This window comes from Papio anubis, chromosome 7 (genome assembly GCF_008728515.1).
Source record: "Papio anubis isolate 15944 chromosome 7, Panubis1.0, whole genome shotgun sequence".
Lineage (NCBI taxonomy): Eukaryota > Metazoa > Chordata > Mammalia > Primates > Cercopithecidae > Papio > Papio anubis.
In genome coordinates, this window is record NC_044982.1 from 125,428,580 (window position 1) to 125,454,277 (window position 25,698).

The 25,698-nt window shown below is 49.4% G+C and overlaps 1 protein-coding gene across 6 annotated transcripts in view; it reads left to right on the top strand.

Annotated features, from left to right (window-relative positions):
• The window catches only part of DAPK2 (death associated protein kinase 2), a 142,015-nt gene that overhangs the window by 114,514 nt on the left and 1,803 nt on the right, over positions 1 to 25,698 (top strand). For 3 of the 6 annotated variants that reach the window (XM_021941728.2, XM_021941729.2, XM_021941727.2), the window contains exons 6-11: positions 3,629 to 3,677; positions 4,506 to 4,532; positions 7,929 to 8,081; positions 9,158 to 9,203; positions 10,659 to 14,201; positions 15,376 to 15,857. In XM_021941728.2, the coding sequence (XP_021797420.2) occupies positions 3,629 to 3,677; positions 4,506 to 4,532; positions 7,929 to 8,081; positions 9,158 to 9,203; positions 10,659 to 11,267 (884 nt within the window). In that variant the 3' untranslated portion in view covers positions 11,268 to 14,201; positions 15,376 to 15,857. Of the gene's footprint in view, positions 1 to 3,628; positions 3,678 to 4,505; positions 4,533 to 7,928; positions 8,082 to 9,157; positions 9,204 to 10,658; positions 14,202 to 15,375; positions 15,858 to 22,058; positions 22,149 to 22,255; positions 22,340 to 23,937; positions 24,462 to 25,698 lie in introns of those variants that run through there. The other 3 variants (XM_021941731.1, XM_017960692.3, XM_021941730.2) reach the window with 2 other exon arrangements.

The window sequence follows — 25,698 nt, forward strand, 5'->3', positions numbered from 1 at the left end:
TCTTTGTTTTACAGAAGGCAAGAAAGGAAAAGAAAGGCACAGAAAAAAAAAAACCAGACAAATAAAAGCATGTTGATGACAGAAATAAAAGTGTATATATCTCAGATCAATGGCATGAGAAAGTGAGTTCTGCTTCTCAATCTATGATGAAAGCTTTAAAAAAAAAAAAAATTCGGCTGGACGTGGTGGCTCATGCCTGTAATCCCAGCACTTAGGGAGGCTGAGGCCAGAGGCTTGAAATTTGAGACCAGCCTGGGCAATGTAGTGAGACCTCATCTCTACAAAACAATTAAAAAAATAGCTGGTATAGTGGCACATGCCTGTGGTCCCAGCTACTTGGGAGGCTGAGGTGGGAGGATCGCTTAACCCCAGGGGGTTGAGTCAGCAGTGAGCTGTGATTGTGCCACTGCACTCCAGCCTGGGTAAATAAGCAAGACCCTGTCTCAAAAAAAAAAAAAAAAGAAAAAAATCAGTCTGTCCTGAACTGCTACTTCAGTAAGATACAATAAAAAATAAATTCTTGGCCGGGCGCGGTGGCTCAAGCCTGTAATCCCAGCACTTTGGGAGGCCGAGATGGGCGGATCACGAGGTCAGGAGATCGAGACCATCCTGGCTAACACGGTGAAACCCCGTCTCTACTAAGAAATACAAAAAATAGCCGGGCGAGGTGGCAGCGCCTGTGGTCCCAGCTACTCGGGAGGCTGAGGCCGGAGAATGGCGTGAACCCGGGAGGCGGAGCTTGCAGTGAGCTGAGATCCGGCCACTGCACTCCAGCCTGGGCGACAGCGCGAGACTCCGTCTCAAAAAAAAAAAATAAAAATAAAAGAAAAAGTAAAATAAATTCTTAGGTCAGGTGCTATGGCTCATGCCTGTAATCCCAGCACTTTGGGAGGCCGAGGGAGGTGGATCACCTGAGGTCAGGAGTTTGAGACCAGCCTGGCCAACATGGCGAAACCCTGTCTCTACTAAAAATATAAAATTAGCTTGTCTTGGTGGCATGTGCCTGTAATCCTAGCTACTTGGGAGGCTGAGGCAGGAGAATCACTTGAACCCAGGAGGTGGAGGTTGCGGTGAGCCGAGATCGCATCATTGCACTCCAGACAGGGCAAAAAGAATGAAACTCTGTCTCAAAAAAATAAAAATAAAAACAAATAAATTATTAGAAAAATGACCACAGTTTGGATGTCACAGCAGTGTCACATTGCTATAAGAGTCTGTAAATGCATAGTCCAAATTTCTGTGCCTATCTTGTTGGACCAGTGACAGTCTATGGACTGTTTGTCTCTGCAGACCACACTTTGAATTATCACTGACCTAAAGAAAGTCTTTCATGTGCACATTAGGAAACACATGCAAAAAAAAAAAGTTCATAGCAATGTCGTTTCAATAATTTTTTAAAATGGAAGCCATTTAAACGAACTCTGAGAGAATGACTAAAAAATGATACACATTCACATGATGGATTACTGTGTAGCAGTGAAAATGTAAAAAGCATGGATGAACAGTCCTTCTCAAGCTATTGTCCTCTCTTTTGTCTCCATAATCTCCAAGCTTTTAAAAAGTGTTATCTATGCTCTTACCTCCACTTCTTTGTACCTTCTTTTTGTTTTTTTTTTTTTGGAGATGGAGTTTCGTTCTTGTTGCCCAGGCTGGAGTGCAATGGCGTGATCTTGGCTCACTGCAACCTCCATCTCCTGGGTTCAAGCGATTCTCCTGTCTCAGCCTCCTGAGTAGCTGGGATTACAGGCATGTGCCACCACGTGCAGCTAATTTTGTATTTTTAGTAGAGACAGGGTTTCTCCATGTTGGTCGGGCTGGTCTCAAACTCCCAACCTCAGGTAATCTACCCACCTTGGCCTCCCAAAGTGCTGGGATTACCGCCATGAGCCACCACACCCGGCCTTTTTTTTTTTTTTTCCCCAGACAGAGTCTCACTCTGTCACCCAGGCTGAAGTGCAGTGGCATGATCTCAGCTCACTGCAACCTCCACCTCCCAGGTTCAAGCAATTCTCATGCCTCAGCCTCCCAAGTAGCTGGGATTACAAGCACCCGCCACCATACCCAGCTAATTTTTTTATATTTTTAGTAGAGATGGGGTTTTGCCATGTTGGCCAGGCTGGTCTCCAATCTTGACCTCAAGTGATCCACCCACCTCGGCCTCCCAAAGTGCTGGGATTATAGATGTGAGCCACCGTGCCCAGCCTGTACCTTCTTGACACTCTGGGCACTGCGGGGCTGTGAAATTCAACACTCACTTTCCAGGGATTATCTGCTTGATCTCTGGGGAGCATTTGGTCTTCTTCTCTCCTTGGCAGAGCCATCTCTCCTAGACTCTGCACCCTCTCCTGGTCATCACATCGTTGGCTCAGCTCCTGCTCCTTCCTGTACATGGATGGCTCCAAACATGATGGCTCTGACCCACTCCCCTGAAGCCTGCCCCTGGACATCTTCCCCTGGCTGCCCCTCAGGCACCTCAAGCTCATTGTCTCAGGGGCCCCCAAGAATGTCCTCCTGCTCATCAGGTGGGAGGGACCCTCTTTCAGACCAGACTCAGAGGAAAATGCCTTCTTCTTCATCGCTTTCCGGCACTGACATGACTGGTCTTTACCAGAGCGTTCTAAAGCAGGCTGCATAGCCAAGGCCCCATTTCTCCTTCCTGTACCTTCCTCTCCCTGCTCTCCTCTTCCTTTTTCAGGTGTTCGGTGTACTTTTCCTCTTCCTATTAAGGCCTGTTTGTAAAAGGTTTCTACCAGGATAACAGACAACTCTTTTCTTAGTCCTTTTGGGCTGCTTTAATGAAATACCTTAAAGTGGGTCATTTATAAACAACAGAAATTTATTGCTTACAGTTTTGGAGGATGGGAAGGCCAAGGTCAAGGTGCCAGTGAGGCACCTTTGGAATCTGGTGAGAGCTCACCCTGTTTCATAGATGGCACCTTCTTGCTAAGTTGTCAAATGACCAAAGGGGCAGACAAGCTCTCTCAGGCCTCATTTTCTTTTTCTTTCCCTTTTTTGTTTTAAGATTGGGTCTCACTCTGTCACTCAGGCTGGAGTAGTAGTACAATTATGGCTCACTGCAGCCTCAACCTTCCCAGGCTCAAGCAATCCTCCCACCTCAGCCTCTTCCCAAGTACCCGGGACTACAGGCATGTACCACCACACCCAGGTAATTTTTAAAAATTTTTTGTGGAGATGGGGTCTCACTGTGTTGCCCAGGCTGGTCTCCAACTCCTGGGCTCCAGCAGTCTTCCTGCCTCACCCTCCCAAAGTGCTGGGATTACAGGTGTGAGCCACCACACCCAGCCCTCAGGCCTCTTTATAGGGGTACTAGTCCCACTTGAGAGGTTTCCATTCTCATGACCTAGTTACCTCCTAAAGACTCTCCCTCTTAATACTATTGCATTGGGGATTTGCTTTCAACATATGAATTTTGGGGACACACAAACATTTGGGCCATGGCAACTCCTTTCCTCAGAAATCTTAGACGCAGATCACCTTTATCTGCTGCTCTAATTTTCCTGGAGATTCAGGATGGAGACATTTGGCACCAAATTCCCTAAAATTCCCTACAACCATCTCTCCTCTCATTTTCACACTCATGTTGCCTATTTAATATGACTTCTTTCAGCTCCAGAAATTGTGAACTACGAACCCCTGGGTCTGGAGGCTGACATGTGGTAAGTTGGACAGGCCACCCAGGTGACCTAGCGATCTTTCCAAGGGCAGAAGGCCTCGGATCCTGCTGCAGGTGACATCCCCTTAACCATGAAAGCCCCTTACTCCACACTCACTGTTCAGAGCCTCTGGCTGCTCCCCCAATATGTTAGACCTGTGGCCGGGGCAGCTGGAGGCCTCTAGGCCTGGACCTGAGGCCAGTTAGCTCCTGGCCAGGTCAGAGCTTTATCAGGAATGGAGGAGCAAAAAGAGAGGCAAGGTGGAGGGTGCAGGCTCACCCCTGGGCCTGCCCCAGCCAGGTTAAATATAATAGTAACAGTAGCTCACTCAGTCGGCCAACCAAGTGGTCACTGAAAGTCCATGCATTCTGGGCACCGTGCTGGGCCTGCGGATACTGCAGGGATTAGTTCTCCGCACAGATGGGACTCGTTTCATTTGGACCCTGCTTTACAGTTGGCCAAGCACCTTTGTTACCTGGTTTTCTAAAATCCTGCCAACAGTCCTGTGAGGTAGTTATCATTATCCTCATTTTATAAGGGGAAAAGGGCTCCCAGGTGGTAAGGGACTTACCTAAATCACACAGCCTGCAAGTGCAAGAGTCTGATCTTGAACTTGGGTCTTCAGACTCAGGATTCAGAGCTCAATGACTCCACACACATCCCGGGCTGCTGCTGAGGAGAGGGATGGAGAGGGGTGTGGAGCATGAGACGGCATCCAGGGTCTACTGTGGAGGGGGCAAGTGACCTCTTCCCCTGAGATCCATGAGGGTGCCCTTGCTCGTCGGGGATTGGACCCAGGCGGCCCTGACTTGACTGTTCTTTATTTTGCAGGAGCATAGGCGTCATCACCTACATCCTGTGAGTATCCCTGATCTAGGGGCTCTGGCTCAGCTTAGATCTGGGGGAACCAGAAGGAATGAGAGAGGGGCAGGCTGACAGACTGACATTTACTAAGCACCCACCATAATCCAGATGCGTTAAGTCCACACAGCAAGCCTGAGGCTAAGTGCTGTAGGTTCATTGTATCCATCTGACCCTGGCATTGAGGTTGAGTAGGCATCTACGGGAGCAGCCTCAGGCTCTCCACTCTGTACAGCCTGTGTCTGCATTTCTCCTGTAGAATGCCAGGGCTCCCCTGTTTAGCCTCCCCCAGACTGAGGTGTACTGGAGAACGTTACTTTTCACTCAGAACTCTTTTTTTTTTTTTTTTTTTTTTGAGACAGAGTCTTGCTCTGTCACCCAGACTGGAGTGCAGTGGCATGATCTTGGCTCACTGCAACCTCCCCTCCCGGGTTCAAGCAATTTTCCTGCCTCACCCTCCCAAGTAGCTGGGATTACAGGCACCCACCACCAAGCCTGGCTAATTTTGTATTTTTAGTAGAGACAGGGTTTCACCATGTTGGCCAGACTGGTCTTGAATTCCTGACCTTGTGGTCCACCTGCCTCAGCCTCCCAAAGTGCTGGGATTACAGGTGTGTCACTGCGCCTGGCCCCTTCACTCAGAACTCTTTGGATAGCCCTGTGAAGCTACTTATGCCCTCCCCAATCTTGCCTCTTCTTTCTTTCCTCATTTCCCCAGATCCCCTTTTCTTCCTCTCACTGTCTCTCTCCTCCTTTCTCCTTCCTCTTTGCCTGTATTCAGTTGCTTAAACAGAGATTTCCTGCATAGCTCCAGTGTGTAGTGAGTTACCTCTAGGGCTGGAGTCCCATGATACTATCACTTTCCATCTCTGTGACCTTGGGTAGGGACTTAACCTCTGGGCTTGTTTTTCTCATGAGAAAAACGAGAATCACAAACTTCCTGCCATGGGCGTGTTGTGAAAGCTAAATAAGTCAACATGTGCAAGTTTCCTAGCCCTGGCTCTGGCACATGCACAGTGGGCTGGTGACTATTCATTCCATCAGCCCTTCCCAACCATTTTCCCTTCACGGCACACATGGAAAATGCTATTTTTATAGCACACTGGAGTAAGAGTCAACCGGTTGGGGCAGGGGGCACCAGTGCTCAGCAGCTGAGGGGATCATTCTCTCAATGATCCCTGTGAACCAGGTCTCTGACTCTCCCAGCAGCACTTGGAGTAGGAACCCTGTGTGACATGGTGGATCCCCCTGAGCTGCAGCAGAAGATCTCAACCCTGGCTGCACAGCAGAGCTTTTAACACCCACCATGGCCCAGGCCCCACCCCAGATCTATTATATCACAATTGCTGGGGATAGAGTCTTAGTATCTGTATCTTTTAAAACTCCAGCTGAATTTGATGCAAAGAGAAGGCTGAGAACCATCAATCTATAGTTTCAGATCAGAGCCAGAATAGTCTGACTCTGGCTCTTGAAACTTTGATTTCTTCAGGACTCTGATTTGAACTATGAAGGAATCCCATGTAATCCCAGCATTTTGGAAGGCTGAGGTGGGCAGATGCTTAAGTCCAGGAGTTCAAGATCAGGCTGGGCAACATGACAAAACCCCGTCTCTACAAAAAACAAAACAAAAAACTAGCAGGGTGTGCTGGCACACATCTACAGTCCCAGCTACTTGGGAGGCTGAGACAGGAGGATTGCTTGAGCCCAGAAGTTACAGTGAGTCGTAATCGCACAACTGCACTCCATCCGAGGCAGCAGAGCAAGACCCCGTCTCAAAAAAGAAGGAATCCCAGTGTCTGCTGAGGGCATAGTCTTCTTGTGGCTCGTTTGAATTTAACAGCTTTGTTGAGATCTGCTCCATGGCAGGCACCGTACCAGGCCCCAGGATGCGACATGAAGGAGGGTCTTCCCTGCTTGCTGGGGCTCCCTGTCTGTGGGAAACACACCATACACCTAACTCACACCCAGTGGAACCAAGGTTAGGCTGGAGGCATGAACATGCCTCTTTGAGACACAGATGGGAGCCACTGGTTTGCTGAAGGTTTATTGAGAGAGAAATAGAGCACATGATTGATGGATCGATTTGAACTGGGATGTAGGGAATGAATGGGATGTGGGTGGAGAAGGAGGGAAGGGCTGTGTTGGCTGAGGAAACAGCATGAGAAAAGGAACGGTAAACCTTAAGTTCGGCTGAAATGTACCAAGCATGGGGTAAGGACCAACGCTTGATGCCTTGCTGAGGACTTTAGATGTGATCCTATAGAAGATGGAAGGTCATAGAGGGCTTTTGTGTTCTCACAATAACAATAATAATGGCCATTAATTCCAGAGCCCTTAATGTGGGCCAGGATTACATAAGGCTTTTGTATGCATTTATTCTTTACAACAATCATGTGAGGTGGGAATTTCATTTTCTTTATTTTACAGATGAGGAAAGTACAGCTCAGAGGGGTTCTAGCTTCACACAGCTAATGAGTGGCTTATCAAATTGCAATATCAAAATGTTTCCAGTGCATCTTGCTGCCACCATGCTAAGAAAGTGGCTGTGGAAATGGGGATGACTTTCAAGAGATATTTAGTAAACGGAACCAACAAGGAAGCTTTTGGCCAGTCAGATGTGTCAAGGGAATAGAAAGAAGGGTCCAAGGTGACTCCTGTGCTTCTAGCTTGGGTACATTCATGAAGTAATGTCATTCATCAAGGGAATGCTTGGAATGGGTTTGGACACAATAAGTTTGGGACAATGGCACTTCTGATCCAGACACCCCTGGATCATGCCTCTACCAAGGCATCCCATGAGCAACTGAAATCTGAGTCAGGAGTTAGTAGATTTAGAAGTCATTATTTGTATGACATCTTTGACAGTCCCTGTTGGGGAACCACACAGATCCTTCCTGTCCCTAATGGCCCATCTATTTCCAAACTTCTTGGGCTCTGCTTAAGTTGCTCCTGTAACCCAGAAGGGCTTTCTGTCTCCTTCTCTGACTGCTGACAACCTCTTTATTCTTCAAGACACAAACGATGCAAATATCCATGCCACCGTGAAGCCGCACTGGGCCTCCCTCTTTCCTGTGCTCCTCTGTCCTTCCATTATATTCTGCTTTGTCCTGCTGGGGATCACAAAGAGATATGTCTTTGTGTTTCTCTCCCCTCCGCTTTCACATCCCTTGAAGACACAGTTTCTGTCGGGTGCTTAGGAGGAGCTCCGTGAACATGTATTGAATTGGATTCAGCTGAACGGGTTGCTGGTTGGCTGCCCAGAGCGGGCAGGCTGTGTTGCTGGGAGCCTTCCAGCTCCATGCAGCAGTCATGGGGCAGGGTTCCCCTAGTCCGTCATCCCCATTTCCACCTACTTTTCCCTTAGTTATGTGATTCCTTGTCTGTTGTACTCAGCCTAAGTGGAGCATCCCCTTTCCTGGGAGACACGAAGCAGGAAACACTGGCAAATATCACGGCAGTGAGTTACGACTTTGATGAGGAATTCTTCAGCCAGACGAGCGAGCTGGCCAAGGACTTCATTCGGAAGCTTCTGGTTAAAGAGACCCGGTAAGAGGACAGAGAAGCCACTGGTTTCTCAGGTACCGATCCCTTCCTATCACCTCTGGCAAAGACCTGTCAGTGTGTCCCTGCTTTGACATAGCTGTCATCTGCACCATTGTGGTCTAATCCGGGCAGGTGCTGGGAAGTGTGGCCTAGCCAAGACGTGGCATTCGTCTTGTTTGCTCAAGTCTTTCTGCTTTCTTCTCCTGTTGAAATGTGAATAACGTGTGTGTGTGTGTGTGTGTGTGTGTGTGTGTGTGTGTGTGCTGGAAGTCAGCCTGGGTTTCTTTAGGGCTCATTACCTTGTGCAGTCTGTCCCAAAGGCACCTGGAATTCAGATTTGAAAAGGTTAAGTGGCAGGGTTTTCAAGCCAGTTCAGGTTGGGAGTAGGAGCTAGTAGGCTCGGAGAGGTCAGTACAGTGCGGCGGTGGAAGACATGCTAACCCTATCCCTTCTCCAGGGGCCAGGGTGAGCCCCGTGGCTGTGGGGTCAAAGAATGAAATAGGCAGGGATTGCAGGGTGCTGGGTACCCGGAGCATGCCCTGGATGGAGCAGGAAGAAAGGTCCACAGACTAGAACACCATGTCCTCTCTATCCCACAGACTTCAGAGAGGGCCAGAGTGGGGTTGTCTGGAGTGCAAGGGCCCTGATTTTCCTGTCTAAGAGCAGTGCTAGGGAGAGTCGCTTACCTGGGTACAGAGCAGCAAAAGGCAGAGAACGGATCCAGGAGGCAAACAGAAAAACAGAGACCAGGGATTTAGCAATGGAGGGTTGGCTTTTGGAAGATTATGGAAGCTCATTAAAGCATTTATGACTCTTCTTAGGCCATTCAGCTTTGGGACTAACAGTATGGGTTTAGGTAACAAGGCCACTCTATTGAGGGGTCTGCCTGGACTGCTTCCTTCCCCTGGAGTGCAGAATTTGCAGCCAGTTCCCATCCATCTCTGCATCCTCCATTCCACTGGTTTGACAGCAGCGGCCAAATAATACCAAAATATAGGTCTAAAAAGAGTGAGAACAGAGATGATTGCTCCCAACTTCTGTCCTCATGGATCATCACTGTTTCCCAATCCTCATTGCAGGAAACGGCTCACAATCCAAGAGGCTCTCAGACACCCCTGGATCACGGTAAGGGCACAGCCATGAGTTCCAATGGGCAAAGGGTCCCTGCTCTGTCGCCAGGGTTGGCCTAGGCAGCCAGATGCAGAGGGCCTGTAGAGAGGCCTTTGCTTGAAACGCTGACCCTGGGCACAGATGAAAGCTAGCCAGGGGCCCCAAAGGGCCTGGGCTTGTTCGAATAAGTTTATTTGCTTGCCATTTTAAGTTTGTGTCTCAAATTCAGGTAACTTATGAAATGAAACTCTCACAAACCTCAGTTGAAACCCTTTTCCTTTGGGGCCAACTTACACAGTGTTCTTTGTTGGAGGGTGTGTCACTGCCACTTCTCCAAGTGGAAATCAGGACTCCCCAGGTATAGAGAGATCAATGACAATTGAAAACCCCAACTTTGTGACCAGCCCTCCTTCCTTCTGATTTTTGGGGCTTTGAGTCAAGGATGACACTTAAATCAGCCACCCACTTCCTCAGGCCCTGAGGAATGGGGCCCGAGACAGAGGCCTGGTGGGGAAGAGAGACAGCCACTGTCATGGCAATTCTGTTCCCTCTGGGGAGAGTTGGGGCAAAAAGATGAATCCCTGCCTAACTCGCCTTGCAGTTGGGCTTCCGGCTGCTGGCTTTCCAGAGGCTGTTGTGGTCTGGTGTAGTGAAGAGCACTTTGAGAGGGTGAGACTCAGCAGGATTCAGGCCCTAATTCTGCTGACTGGCTGGCTGTGCACACCCAGGGACATCACCAGACTTCCCATTCACCTTAACTGTTACATGAGAAGGCCAGCAAGGATGAAATGACCATAAGAAAGGTGGAGATAAAGAGAGGGGGAGGCAGGCCAGGCGCAGTGGCTCATGCCTATAATCCCAGCACTTTAGGAGGCCGAGGCAGCAGAAGGATGGCGTGAGCCCCGGGGTTCAAGACCAACTTGAGCAACATGCCAAGACCCCATCTCTCTAAAAAATAATAATCAATCAATCAATACAAAGAGAAGGTGAGGCCTGTGGAAGACAGAACAGGAAGGGCTGGAGTAGTCTGAGAGGAGGTCGGCTTCATCTGCTCAGCTTCATCTGCTCATTGAAGGATGGGGAAGGCCCAAGGAGCCCTGAAGGAGAGATGCTCCTCAGCCCCGCTGCGTGAGCCCTGGCCTCACGCTCTGCAGCCCTGCACAGATGCCTGTGGAGTCCTGGCTGCATCCTGCTTGTCTGCGTGAGCACCCCTTAAATGCTATGCGTGTGGAGCTCTCTGTAATGACTGTGGACCCCTCTGCCCTGAATGAGCATGCAGGCAGCAGCCCCACACTCCTTGACCTCACTTACGGTCCGTGGCACTGCTCATCCCGCCCTGGTTCTCCCCGCCCTGATGCATGCAATGAATGCCAGAGGCCGTTTGTGTGTGCCTTCTGCCTGCCCCTCGAACTGCCCTCTGGGGCGGGTGGCAAATTAACACTCTGGTTCTTCTGTCTGAACACCCACCAGTCAAAAGGAGAAGTCAGAGCCCCCGAAGAGCGGAAGACAGAGCCCACCCAACTGAAAACCAAGCGCCTGAGAGAGTACACTCTCAAATGCCACTCAAGCATGCCTCGCAACAACTCCTACGTCAACTTTGAACGTTTTGCCTGTGTGGTGGAAGACGTGGCTCGGGTGGACCTGGGATTCCATGCCCTGGTGGAGGCCAACGATACCATCCAGGACGATGTGGAGGCCCTGGTCTCCATCTTCAATGAGAAGGAAGCTTGGTACCGAGAGGAGAACGAGAGCACCCGGCACGACCTGTCCCAGCTCAGGTATGAGTTCCGCAAGGTAGAGTCATTGAAGAAGCTGCTGCGAGAAGACATCCAGGCCACGGGATCTAGCCTCGGAAGCGTGGCCAGGAAACTGGACCATCTGCAAACCCAGTTTGAGATTCTGAGGCAGGAGTTCTCCACAGACCTGCAGTGGATCCAGGAGCTGGTGGGCAGCTTCCAGCTGGAGAGTGGGAGCTCCGAGGGCCTGGGCTCTGCATTTCGCCAGGACACCAGTGAACCCCTGTCAGAGCTGCTCAGCAGATCATGCACTGAGGAAGTCCTGGCCGGCTGGAAGCTCTGATCACCAGAATCTAGTCAGTGATGCATTCCAAGAGGTTTGCAGAAGCATGTTCTCATCCATCCTGCTGCGGCATCCAGCTAGAATTATCCTGCAGGGGTGTGTGTCTGTAGTATAGCCTTCCACCCTCTCCACAGAATCCAGAATCGTTGAGGTGCCAGTTCATTCTTCGTTCTGCACCTCCCCTCACCAATCTGGTTTTCTGGGAGGGAGGTGGCAGGGCAGCCAAGCTGTTAAAACAATTAGAGAGTGAATACCCCTTAGGGTCCCCTTCTCCAGAGGGAGAATGGCTGGCCCTGGAGAGTTGCTTGAGAATTGATTTGTGATGAAGGATTTGTTCACATCTCACTCTCTGCCTACATACCTTATGGACTGTAGATCTTGGGTAATATTTGAGTTAATTCGGAATAACTAAGTCAGCATGGTGCTTTCCTGCTACAGAAGCAGGGATTTAAAATGCATAGAGAAAATAATATTGCCTTTCGTTTGCATTGATTTTTCACTTACCATGCACTTATGTCTGACAAATGACCTCACTTGATCCTTAAAAGAACTCAGTGAGATAGGAAGGTGGGTGGCATTATTATTATTATTATTATTTCCATGTAACTGATGAGAAAATTGACTCAGAGAGGGAAAATGATATAGTCAATCAATACCGATGAAACAGAAACCCAGGATTCTCATCTCTAAGATGAGGTATATGGGAGAAAGTAGTAAGGCTTTGCTATAAATAGCTACCTTAATATTAAAGTCCAGGTCCCAGAGGCAAAGTAAGCAACTTCATGCATTCTGCCAGGTGTAGGTGCAATGCATACACCTGCAGATGATTGTCCCAGGAGCTCTGTCCCAGAAGGTACAGTCATTGTCCCTGCTCAGCCGTATCTCTGTCTGAAGACCAGTCTGCAAGCAGGAGAGAAGGAAAGAAGGAGTCTTCCCATTCCCCACCCTTTTCCCTCTTCTGGCTAATGGCCCCAACTTTGTGTCAAGAATAAAGACCAGAAGGTTCTCAACAGGAGGTTCCTTTTCTTATATACCTAGGCCATTGGGCCTTGAAGGCCTAAGAAATTCCATGAGGGTTTTTGAAAAGGGCGAATGTAAAGATGAGGAAGCACAAGGCCACATGGTCCTTTCATGACCCAAAGCTTTGAGCACCCGTCCCCAAGGATGATAAGATCTCATCTCCCTTTCTCTGGGGAAGGGGACAGTCAACCAACTCATATCAACAGAGCTTGGCATAGGAGCCCATTGCTGAGCTAGAAGCTTGTGGGTGGGGCATAACTTGTATAGTTCAAAGTGTCTTCACAGCCTCACAAAACATCCCTATCTTACAGGCAGACTAAATGATATTCCCAATTTAGAGATGAGGAAACAGACAGAGGATGGGATTTTCCCAAGGTCACATCATTATGGCAAAAGTAGAGGCCTTCTGATGACAAGTCTGTTGCTCTTTCTGCTTCCCCTGGCTGCAAAACGCTCCAGAGGTTTACTGCCTGCTTGTGGGGGCAGCTCACACCTGGATTCATCCATCCATTTACAAATAATACTTAGGCATCAACCAACTGCCAGTTGCCTGGCTTGACTCTGGGGATACAATGTTGAGTAAAAACAGGCCTGATTCCTGCCTCACGGAGTGCTCAGTCCAGCGAAGGATTTGAACATTGATCAAGAATCACAGAAAGGTAGAGCTGCAGCTTGTGTTTATGCTGGGAGAGAAGCACATAGTGCTGCAGGGGCCTGCTGTCGGGGTCTGACAGCGTCGGGGGAAGCGTCCTGAAGAGTGACACTGGAACGGAGATCAGCTAAGCCAACCAGGGAGAGAGAAGTTTCCCAACAGAGCCACCATGCCAGGGCTCTGTGATGAGAGGCGGTGTGGAAGGTTGAGAATGTGAGGATTGAAAGCTGGAGGGGAGAGAATGGAATATAGTGTGGAAATGACCAGAGAACAGGCAGGACCAGCAGGGCTTTGGCCATGTAGAAGAACTCTGCCTTTATCCCGAAAGTCAAGGGAAGCCAGCAGGTTCCCGGTGCTGGGGAGGGAATGCCTCATGAACAGCTCAGATAAGAAGTGGTTTAGGACAAGACAGGAAAGTTTCATCTCATGAAACCATTTCTTCAAAATCCTATCTCCTTTTCTATTCACATGAAGGATCATTTCAAATATCATATACAATATTTGTAACAGAAACTTTCTTCATCACTTACGAGAAACCATGGTGATAAGATGCATCATCATTTTATGGACCACTAAGAAAAAAAGCCTAAGATGGGGAGTCTAATAGGAACCTCCCTCTACCCCCACCAGATAAAGCTGTGATGCCCTCAGTGAGAGGGTAAATGAGAAAGGGGGAGCAAGGAAACCCGTGTGCCTCAACCTTGACACTGAATGGGGGTGAAAAATCCTCCTGAGAACAGGAGTCCCAAGCCGGTGGTACTCATGCAGGTTTGCTTTCTGAATTTGTACAATCAGTGTGATCTAAAAGAACATCAAGCAGAGAATGTAACGTCCAACAGTCTGAGGCTGGGTGGCCCTGGACGGCTAGCAGAAACAGTACTGTCCTCTTCCGGAGCACCTGCCTTCTCTCCAGGCCAACAGTAAGAATATGATACCATCGTCTGGGAGATGCCTCCTGACTTCAGAGATCCAAAAATGTACATCTTGGAACCAATGAAAGATGACAAAAGCTCCGTTTCCTGCATCCCACCCAAGAGAATTGGTTCAAATGACCTGTCTACAGTCTCTGCAAGGTCTTACCTGCCCGGTCACAGGAAGTTGTATACATGTTTGGTGCTGAGACACTGCAAATATTAAATGTCCCTTTGGTCATGTTAACAGAACTTTACCTTCACACAGCCAGGTTTCTAAGGAGAGGAAGCCACTGATGGGGCAACACAGGGCAAGCTCTTTGGTGAAGGTCAAAATAGAATGCAGGCCCAGTGTGGTGGCTCACGCCTGTAATCCCAGCACCTTGGGAGGCCGAGGTGGGTGGATCAAATGAGGTCAGGAGTGCGAGACCAGCCTGGCCAACATGGAGAAACCCTGTCTCTACTAAAGATATAAAAATTAGCTGGGCGTGGTGGTGGGTGTCTATAGGGCCAGCTACTCAGGACACTCGGGAGGCTGAGGCAGGAGAATCTCTCGAACCTGGAAGGTGGAGGTTGCAGTGAGCCAAGATTGCACCACCGCACTCCAGACTGGGTGACAGAGTGAGACTCTGTCTCAAAAAATAAAAATAGAATACAGTAAAAGAGTAAAATATCGGCAATGATTTGAATGGGGGAAATTGGGAAAAGGGAGGGAAAAGTGGTTATTTTAGAATCGTGATCAGTTACACACAGCACTGAGAGTCACCCGTTTAGTCGGCCCCAAGCTGGACTCCGAACTCTAAGTGGTGTTCCTTACAGCAGTGAGATCGTCCTCTCTGTGCTCACGTCCAGTTATTGTAACTGCTTCTCACTTAGACGTGTCATAAACAGGCTTTCTCTGTACAAAGAGCTTCTAAAGACAAAGAGAGTTGAGAAATGCCCCCAAGTCTTTTGGGGAAAGCAGAGGAGACCGTGACCTTCTTCTGTGTCCTGGCCAGCCGAAGTCCCGTCCTCCCATGGCGTCTGGGGGAGCCAGGGGGTCCTGTGGGATGCAGCCACAGGACCTGCTTATCTCTGCGCCCCACACGCCCTCAGCTGACTTTTTACAACAGTGTTGAGGGCTAACAATGGCGGGAAGGGCTATGGGAGTGGACTGTTTCGCTGGTGCCTAGAGGAGGAAGGCTTGTGGGTGCTGCTCTGTGGGCAGCCCCTCTGCCATTGAGGATTTTTAATTCACTAAACTGCAAATTTTTTTGGGGGGGGCGGGGGGACAGCCTCACTGTGTTGTCCAGGCTGGAGTGCAGTGGCACGATCTCAACTCACTCCAACCTCTGCCTCCCAGGTTCAAGCAATTGTCCTGCCTCGGTCTCCTGAGTAGCTGGAACTACAGGTGTGTACTACCACGCCTGGCTAATTTTTATATTTTTAGTAGAGATGGGGTTTCACCATATTGGTCAGGCTGGTCTCGAACTCCTGACCTCAGGTGATCCACCCACCTCGGCCTCCCAAAGTGCTGGAATTACAGGTGTGAGCCACTGAGTCCAGCCCAGCCTGCAAATGAAAGGTCGGCTTCTGTGCTCTGTTCAAACACCATCCTGGGCTGTTTGGGAGGGGAAAGTGAGTGTATGACATTGCCCTGAATAATGATTCTCAAGGAAGCTGGCGAGCTGGCCCTTGGGGAAGGCAGCTGCCTGTCCCTGCTGTGAGGCAGGTGCTCACAGCCTAGCATTGCCTGACTGTGTCTCAGAAGGTGGGGTGATGGTTTGGTAATTGATGATTCTGCAGCTGCGGGAGCCTGGCAGTGAAGGGAATGAGCAGAGGAATAATGGCAGAAAGAGTCGGAGTCTCCCCCATGGGCCCTCCCCACCCCTGCAGGTGATCATGAAGATGGTGGCTTCCTACCTCACTCCATCACGCAGCACAGGTGGCCCGGCCCATGCTGGAGGTGGCTGTGTGCCCAGCTGTCATCCCTACTGTCAACTTTCTGTAAATGTCTGTGGAACTGGATGCCGTTTTTCCTTGGTCTGTGAAATTCTTGACCCCACAGTGGGCATGTTCACATTGCAGAAGGGTCCAGTGCTATTGAACAAACACTGATTGTGCTCTGGCTCAGGGGGAGGTTACAGACAAGGACAAGACAACCTCAAATAAAAGACTCAGTGTCTGGAGCAGATGGGGACCCAGCCAACTAGATGGGAAAAGCTGTGGTGAGTGATAAAATAGAGCTTCCTCATCTCCTAGGAATCAAAGGAGAGAGGAATTCTGATTGAGAAAGGGTAAGCGGGTGGTAGAGAAAAGAGGCCTTCCCAGGGACTCTGTCCCCACCAGTGACCACCCCCTTCCACCCCCAAACTGTGTCCCTTGAGGAAGGCATGAGTGAAATCTGGAAGGGCGGGGGGATGAGCCCAGACTGGGGTTGGGAACTTGGAACAGTTGAATGGAGATTAAAGAGAGGGAGATGACAGAGATTTAAAAGAGAGTTTTAAACTTTTTGTTATGGTCCCCTCAGCAGGAAAATTGTCAAAACTTGCACAGAAGTACAAGGAATGGGATAGTGGATTCCAGGAACCATGACCCTGCTCCAGCAAGAATCAAGTCACGCGGGTCCTCTTTCATTCATGTCTCCCATTACTTTTCTTCTGGGGTATTTTAAAACAAACTTCAGACTTATGTAACTCATAAATTCTCCAGCATAAATCTCTGCTAAGGATTTTCTTCTTCTTCTTCTTCTTCTTCTTTTTTTTTTTTTTGAGACAGAGTTTCACTCTTGTCACCTAGGCTGGAGTGTAATGGCGCGATCTTGGCTCACTGCAACCTCCACCTCCCAGGTTCAAGCAATTCTTCTCCTGCCTCAGCCTCCCGAGTAGCTTAGATTACAGGCACCCACCACCACACCTGGCTAGTTTTTGTATTTTTAGTAGAGATGGGGTTTCACCATGTTAGCCAGGCTAGTCTTGAACTCCTGACCTCAGGTGATCTGCCTGCCTCGGCCTCCCAAAGTACTGGGATTACAAGCATGAGCCACTGCACCCAGCCAGGACTTTCTTTTTAATATAACCCCGTGCCATTATCACACCTGACAAAATCAGCAGTAGTTCCTTTATCTCACCTGAATTCCCACTCCATACTCACATGTCCCCACCACTCCCAACAGTGTCCCATTACAGCTGGTTTGTTCAAATCAGGATCCAAACAGTCCACATGTGGCATTTGGTTGCTATGTCTCTCAAGTCTCTTGGGTTTTATAACAGTACAAAAGGAAGAACGTTTGGAGCTTTTCCTGGGGAGAAAAATTGCTCAGAAAACTGATGGTCCCATAGAAGAAGAATAAAAAAGAGAGCGTATCCATGTCGAGACCTAACTCAGAAAAGTGAGACCAGGCCAAGCAAGGAAAGGGACATTTCTGCCTCCTTCCACTGGCTTGTTCACTGTAGGGGACAGCCTGCAGGCTCACAGCCTTTCTGCAGTTCCCCCTCCCACTTAGGAGGAGGCAGAGACTCAAGCCTCCCACAAGCCCTATGTGCTCCTTTCCTGGGAAAACAGGTGGGTGAAGGCAGAAGAGCCCAGGCTTCAGCCATCAAAACAGCCAGTGAAGGGAAGGGGTGGAGGGGTGCCACCTGTAAAACTCCACTGAGGGAAGGGCAGCGGGGAGGGGTCCTGGGCAGGAGAGAAGTGGGTGTGAGAGTGCCCTGGGTTTCACTGGAGTAAGGGGCTGGAGAGATGGCACAGATGGGGGTTGGAGGTGCAATCTGCTTGCAGTTCCTAAAGGAGGCCTAGTATCTAGAGAAAATCGTTGTGTGTGGGGTGGAGCTGGGGGAGTCGCCTCTTCTGTAAAGCCAGGATTCCTTTTTCATGCCTTAGCAGCAGCTGCTGCTTCCTGCCCCTGCCTGTGGATGTTGGTACTGACCTGGCACACCCCACTGGACTTTTTCAAAGGCATTTGCAGCTGCATAAACAAAACTTGACTATCCCACAGTTTTCTGTCTTCTTGCTTCCCTTTTGGACATTTTTCCAAGACACCAAACACACTCCTAGGAGCCTGGTCAGAATCACCAGGACTCCCTGGTATCACAGATGGACCACAAGGCCGGAAGGTGGGCACTTTCTGTTTGCAGGGAGGGGCGGTCAGGAGAAGGCAGGACACAGTTCCATCTCCCCCTCACACCCCCACTTGAATCAAAAGTATTTGTGCCACATTCCCTCTGGGAACAATTTTGCTGCAGAATTTTCACCTCTGCTGCAGAATTTACATGTTTCCAGGCTGAGATGTCAGCATCAGCATTTAGTGAGGCTCTTAACAACCAGGAAGGCCCATTGATTAGGAAAGGCCAGCCTGACAGATTGATAGCCCCGTGGCCGCCTCCTCAGGGTTGGTGCTGTTGTGTATAGCTATAAACAGGGCCCTCAAAAGAATTGCATCACCTCCCATTAATAGCCTCTGGGAAGATGATCTCACCTGACATTTTAGCTGGGCCCCTCTGCTCAGTGGCTGGCACTGCTGGACCAGGAGGCGGGTGGGATTCTCATTAACGAGATCCCCCACACCTGCATGTTGACCTTCCAGCCATGGGCTTAGCTCTTCCTCCCCTGGGTGAGGGTGCCAATCAGTAAGTGGACAAAAAGAAATCTCTTCTCCTCCAGAGTCTACTAATCCCATCTCAGCAAACTCTCCTTGAGAGGTGCAAGTGCCCCTGTGAGGGTTAGGCTCAAAGATCATTCATGCCCAAGGGAATTGCAGACGTCAGTGAAGTTACAGTTAGAAACGGTTGATGGGTTGGGGAGGGTGCTAAGCACCTTGGAAAGGAAATTCTAGGAGCTTGGAGGTATGAGGGAGAGAGGACTAACAAAAAGCAAGCAGTCAGCCCTCCCTACCTGCAAGTTCCACATCCTCAGATTCAATCAACCACAGATCAAAAATGTGCAAAAAGTAAAAAAGATAACGTTACAATAATAAATGCAAATAATATAGTGTGATAACTATTTACATAGCATTTACATCATATTTGCTATTATAAGTAATTTAGAGAAGATTTAAAGCATTAGGGGAGGGTATGTGTAGGTTACATGCAAATACCACACCATTTTCTAATACGGGACTTGAGCAGCCATAGATTTTCGTATCTGTGGCAGTCCTAGAACCAACCCTCCAAGGATACTGAAGAGTGAATGTGAATAAATACAGAACAGAATATCAGGTAGCACCACGTGTAATGAAGATTTAGTACTCCGGCATAGTGAGTCATGGGGGCAGTTGGGTTGCTACTTTATATAGGGTGGTCAAGGAAGGCGTCCCTGAGGAGATAACATTTGAGCAAAGACTTGAACAAAGCGACAAAGTGAATATAGGAGGGAGCAAGGGCAAAGACCCGGAGACTTTGGATTCACAGACCAGCAAGTGGACCTGTGTGATGGGAGCCAAATGGACAGGAAGGAGAGAGGTAGAAAATCAGGGTGGAGGGTGCAGGCCTTGAGGGTCTCCATGAGCTCATGGGGATGTATAGAGAGCACAGGGAAGCCACTGGAAGGCTTGGAGAAGGAAAAAGGCAAGGTCTTCAGCACAGATTTGTCACCCTACACCTACTTTTGTGCCTCCCAGGGGGGACTAGACCCAGGGCTGGGCTGGCAGGTACACAGAGTGGGTGGGTGACAGTTAAAGACAGGATCTAGAGGACTGGACATGGCCTGGTGGTTCCTCTGGCAGCCTCGTCCTTTTCTCTTCCTATTCCTTGTCTTTCTCCTTCCCCTCCTGTCTTTCCTTCTGCACTCTTTGGCCCAAAGCACTGTGCTTCAGTTTCGAGGGTGAATAGCCCCTGGTTTCTCATCTCCCATCCACTTCTAGGTGGCATGCACTCCCCGTCCAGCTCCGGGTCACCCCAACCCCTGTCCCTGGAGCGCTACATCCTGCTGACTCCTGGGCAGGGCCATGGGGAGCCTTTGTGCCCTGACACCCTTTCAAAGTGGTGTGACTGGGCTGACCAGGTGACCTAAGCCCCTCATCAGTGGGAGTAAGTAGGTCCCAGGTCCTGGGATTTCATTCCAACTTGTCTCTCCAACAGCTCAGGGAAACGACTTAACCGTACAACTATTAAGCACTGACCGTTGTAGGTTCCGGGTAGGGAGGAGAGTTGGGGTCGGGGCACTGACATAGACAGGAAGAAAGTCTGTGCCCTCCAGTCATTTTCCAGGAGTGGGATGAATCCTCTGCAAGGCTGACTGACAGGTGCTGGACTTAATAAAGGAGCACATGCTTTGTTCATGTCAGGGAGGGAGACATGATTTTCTGAAATTTGTCTTGGAGGAGATCATGTCTGAAATTGGCCTTTGAAATACTTGAAGGCCTTCCAGGGGGACGGGCGGCAGGGGCTGCCATGGGATGGACCTCTTGCCAGAGGGTGCCAGCTCCAGAACAGTGTGGCCGGCAGTGTGCACTGGCTTTCTTCTGGTGCCTGATGCCATGATGAAAAATAAGCGTGGAGGCGTGCTCGGAGCATGGTCAGGGGACAAGACCCGCACTTGGGAATCAACAAGCAAGCTCGCTTAGCATTCACCAGATGCCCAATGAGGCATTGCGGCAGGAAGGCTCTCAGAGCACAGAGAAAACCAGAGCTGCCCAGGACCTTTGGAATCATCCTGGGCAGTTCATTTTCTTGAGGTCATGGGGGCCTTTGAGATTCAATAAAAGCTGTCAACGCTCCTCCAAAGAAATGCGTGTCTGTACATACACACTAAATTTTAAAAATTGAGTTATAATTTATATACCATAAAATTCAGCATTTTAAAACGTACAATTCAGTGGTTTTTAGTATACTGACAAGGTTGTGTAACCGTTATCACTATCTAATTCCAGAATGTTTACATTACCCCAGGAAGAAATGTCATACCCTTTAGTAGCCATTCCCCGTTCTCCCCTTTCCCTGGCCCCTGGCAGCTACCCGTCTGCTTTGTTTCTAAGGATATGTCTGTTCTGGACATTTTATTTAAATTGAACCATACAGCAGGTAGCATTTTGTGTCTGGCTTTTTTCATTTAACATAATGTTTTTAAGGTTCATCCGTGTTGTAAAATGGACTCATTTTTTTTTTTTTTTTTTTTTTGAGACGGAGTCTCGCACTGTGTCACCCAGGCTGGAGTGCAGTGGCGCGATCTCGGCTCACTGCAAGCTCCGCCTCCCAGGTTCACGCCATTCTCCTGCCTCAGCCTCCGAGTAGCTGGGACTACAGGCGCCCGCCACCACGCCCGGCTAGTTTTTTGTATTTTTAGTAGAGACGGGGTTTCACCATGTTAGCCCGGATGGTCTCGATCTCCTGACCTCGTGATCCACCCGCCTCGGCCTCCCAAAGTGCTGGGATTACAGGCTTGAGCCACCGCGCCCGGCCTGGACTCAATTTTTTATGAATAGTATTTCTGACTAATATTCCTTTGTATGGTTATAGCACATTTTGTTCACAGAACCCCTGAAACCTCTCTTGATTTCAGAAAACCTTATTTTACAAAAGGGGGGAGTTGCAGAGGGAGTGGAGAAGGCAGGAAAGCTCACTAAAACTTATTACTACGTATTGAGTGGTGCTGGGCTAAGCACTTTATATATGCATGATCATATAATTCTTAACCCTGTGACATATTATTATCCCCATATTACAGATGGGGAAACTGAGGCTCAGAGAAACCATCCCAAGCTTCTTGGAGAAGTCAAGATTTAAGCTGAGCTTTGACTGCCAGCCTGTGAAAAGCAACTGCACATCCTGTCACCTCTTGACTTTCATCAAAGCCCTTATTTCCTTCCATTTATTTTTTAATGGAGTATGAATTCCCTATCTACCAGCAAGGCATTTGTTTTGCTAAGCCCAGAATCGCCCCAGTGCCCAGAAGGCATCCCAGACTGCTGTAAAATGACCCTCTCCCCAAAGTGATGTGTGACTGAAGCCCCTGCCTCCTGCCGTTCCCCTTCAGGAGCTACTGAGCCTCCAGCCAAGGCTGTCTGTGTGTCAGGCTGTGGTAATAATAGCTGAGAGGCATCTCCTGAACACCTGAGACATGTGTAGCTGTTGCCCTGACTGTGATGCTCCCACGGTGTGCCCCGCCTGGTGGGGAGATGCCAGGGTCAAGCCAAGGGCGGTGGGCATGCGGTGGGTGGGGGGTTCTGCGGCGAGGAGGGTGGCTGCTGTCTGAAGCCCAGCAGCAGCTGCCATGCTCTGCTTCGTCTCTTAGCCGGTGGACAACCAGCAAGCCATGGTGCGCAGGGAGTCTGTGGTCAATCTGGAGAACTTCAAGAAGCAGTATGTCCGCCGGCGGTGGAAGGTGTGTCCAGGGCTGGGGTGGCCCGGGGGACCTGGGTGGGGTTTCTGGCTCTCCTGGGTCTCCGTGTACATTCTCACCTGGGCATTCCTTTCCTCTGCCTCCCTCAGCTCTCCTTCAGCATCGTGTCCCTGTGCAACCACCTCACCCGCTCGCTGATGAAGAAGGTGCACCTGAGGCCAGATGAGGACCTGGTGGGTAAATGCGTGCCCTCTTCTTGGGCAGAATTCTGGGGTAGCCTGGAGCTCAGGGATGAGTGAGTTCCCTTTCCCCTTGCAAGGCAGGTGGGTGTTCACTGTTTCCAGCCAGTTCTGCTGGCCCAGTCCTCCTCTTCCCTGAAGGCTGAAGTGTGATCCTCAGAGGAATGTGGGGACCTCTGGGTGGTGCCGGGAGGGGAGGGCCGATGGGACAGCATGAACTCCTGGAGGATCTCCCATCCTTTCCTGGTGGGCCTTCAGAGGGGCCGCTGCTGCCGGCTGACCACAGACAACCTCAAACGTATTTCTGACGCAACCCAAAAGCTGCTTTAGAATGGGAGCTTTACATTCTCTTTTCCATATTTCCATTTCTGCTTTGCTTCAGATTACCATCATCATCATATTTAGACAAGATCTTATATGTGATTGCTTTATTGCCATTTTGTATATATTTAAAAGGAGTAGCTCGTAACAGAATATACTGGTGAAGAGGGTGGCCTCTGGAGTCAGACTGCCAGGATTCAAATCTGCCACTTACTGTGTGACCTTGAGGAAATTGCTTAACCTCTCTGTGCTGAGATTTCATCATTTGTAAAATAGGGTTAATAATAGTTCCTAAAGGTTAAATAATGACATATTGCTTTTTTGTTTGTTTGTTTGTTTGTTTAAGACGGATTTTCGCTCTTCTTGCCCAGGCTGGAGTACAATGGTGTGATCTCGGCTCACCACAACCTCCACCTCCCAGGTTCAAGCGATTCTCCTGCCTTAGCCTCCCGAGTAGCTGGGATTACAGTCATGCGCCACCACACCCAGCTGATTTTGTATTTTTAGTAGAGACAAGGTTTCTCCATGTTGGTCAGGCTGGTCTTGAACTCTGAACTTCAGGTGATCTGCCCACCTTGGCCTCCCAAAGTGCTGGGATTACAGGCATGAGCCACCGTGCCCGACCAATAATGACATGTTCTTACAGCCTGGTATGTAAGTGCTCAGTAAGTGTTAGCAATTATTGTTGTTGTTTAAAACCCTCCTGTAGGCTGGCCGTAGTGCTTCGTGCCTATAGTCCCGGCACTTTGGGTGGCTGAGGCAAGGGGTTCACTTGAGGCCAGGAGTTAAAGACCAGCCTAGGCAACATAGTGAGACCGGGACTCTACAAAACAAAACAAACAAACAAACAAAATTAGCTGGGTATGGCGACACGCACCTATAGTCCTAGCTACTCAGGGAGCTGAGGTGGGAGGATCACTTGAGCCCAGGAGTTAAAGGTTACAGTGAATTGTGATCACGCCACTGCATTGCAGCCTGGGCAACAGAGCATGGCCCTACCTCTAAAGAAAATTAAATTTAAAAATTAAAAAAATAAAATCCTCCTGTAGACTTTAAAATGCAGTTGGTAGGGGTTCCCCGGACAGCCCTTCCCCCCGCTTACGGAGTGTGGTATAGGGTGCTCAGGAGTGTCTGGGATGCCACAGGTCAGGACAGAAGGGGATGCCTTGCTCAGGGAAGGACTGGGAGGTGGGTGCGTAAGAGGGCTGAACAGCCTCATGGTGCACGGCTAGACCCACAAGAGCCCTGCTGTCCCCACTCCCTCCACACAGCCTGGGGTCTTCCGTCTTCAGCGTGATCTCTTGCCAGCACTTGAGGATTTATGGCCCAGAGGCCCCAAACAACTGTGTGGCTTTGGCCAAGCCTTGTGCCTGCTCTGGCGGCTTTCCTCATCTCCTGTGAAGGGGATTGGACCACTGTCCCTCTGAGAATCCCTGATAATGACAAGCAGACTTCACCCAGCTTATATTTTTACTGTTTGGCTCTGACTCATGCTAAAAAGTTGCTATTCGGCAGAGCTTGAGTTATTTTTATTGTTATAGCCGGGCTTGGTCTAGGATATTTGGCTAAACTTGATCTTGACCTTGGATTTCCAGCTGGCTCAGGCTGGAGGAAGGGGAAGAGGCCCTGGGGGGATGAGTGGCAGATGGTGGGCATGCCTCACAGGCTGAGCCACTGGCCCTGCTTCCCTGACACATGCAATCTGTGGGGAGAGAGGACCAGAGTAATTGAGAAGAATGCCAATTTTTTTTTTTTTTTTTTTTTTGAGACAGAGTCTTACTCTGTCTCCCAGGCTGCAGTGCAGTGGCACTATCTCAGCTCACTGTGACCTCCACCTCCCGGGTTCAAGAGATTCTCCTGCCTTAGCCTCCTGATTAGCTGGGATTACAGGCCTGCACCACCATGCCCGACTAATTTTTGTATTTTTAGTGGAGATGGGGTTTTGCCATGTTGGCCGGGCTGGTCTTGAACCCCTGACCTCAGGTGATCCGCCCACCTCGGCCTCCCAAAATGGTGGGATTACAGGCGTGAGCCACCACGCCCGGCCAAAAAGAATGTCAATTTCTTTCCAAACTTTTGTTTTTGTACAAATATTCTTAAATAGTACTCTTTTTACTCAAACAGCAAGCATCATCAGCTCAAAGTTTCATCCTAGAAGTGGAAAAGGGTTGGGTCCCAGATATCTGTTACACAGTTTTCCCAAAGGGACTTTCCTTTAAAAAAAAAAAAAAAAAAAAAAAGGGCCAGGCGCTGTGGCTCATGCCTGTAATCCCAGCACTTTGGGAGGCCGAGGTGGGTGGATCATGAGGTCAGGAGTTCGAGACCAGCCTGGCCAACATGGTGAAATCCTGTCTTTACTAAAAATACAAAAATTAGCTGGGTGTGGTGGCACGTGCCTGTAATCCCGGCTACTCAGGAGGCTGAGGCAGGAGAACTGCTTGAACCAGGACCCGGGAGGCAGAGGTTGCAGTGAGCCGAGATCACGCCATTGCACTCCAGCCTGAGCAACAAGAGTGTAACTGTCTCAAAAAAAAAAAAGCACTGGAATTGGACATTGGACAACAGATATTTTAGGACTGAAGTCATTGTGGATTAGTACTTCTTTTAATAATTTTAATAATTACATTAGATTATCAAGACTTGGATGAAAAGACATTTTGGCCTCAGGGTGGCTGCCTCAGCTCTGGTTTGCCATGTAGGAGCTGACAGACAGTACTTTAGACTCATTTCCTCTTTTATAAAAATGGAACTCAGAAGTCATTTCCCTGGAAAAACTGCTCGACAAGGTGGCTAAAGGTGCAGCCCCTCAAAGAAGAAGGGGCATGGGATGGTGGCTGTCCGAGCATGGGGAGGACCCTGTGGCTCATGGCCATCCTCCAGTCTCTCTAGGCCAAGCTCAGGAGACCCAGCAGCCACAGACCACCCAGCCAAGTGGCCTTGATTATGTGGCAGCCTCAAGGGGAACTGGATGTAATTTTCTTTATTATAATTTGGCCTCTCCTGATGTCTGGTTTCCCTTAGATGCCCTGCTG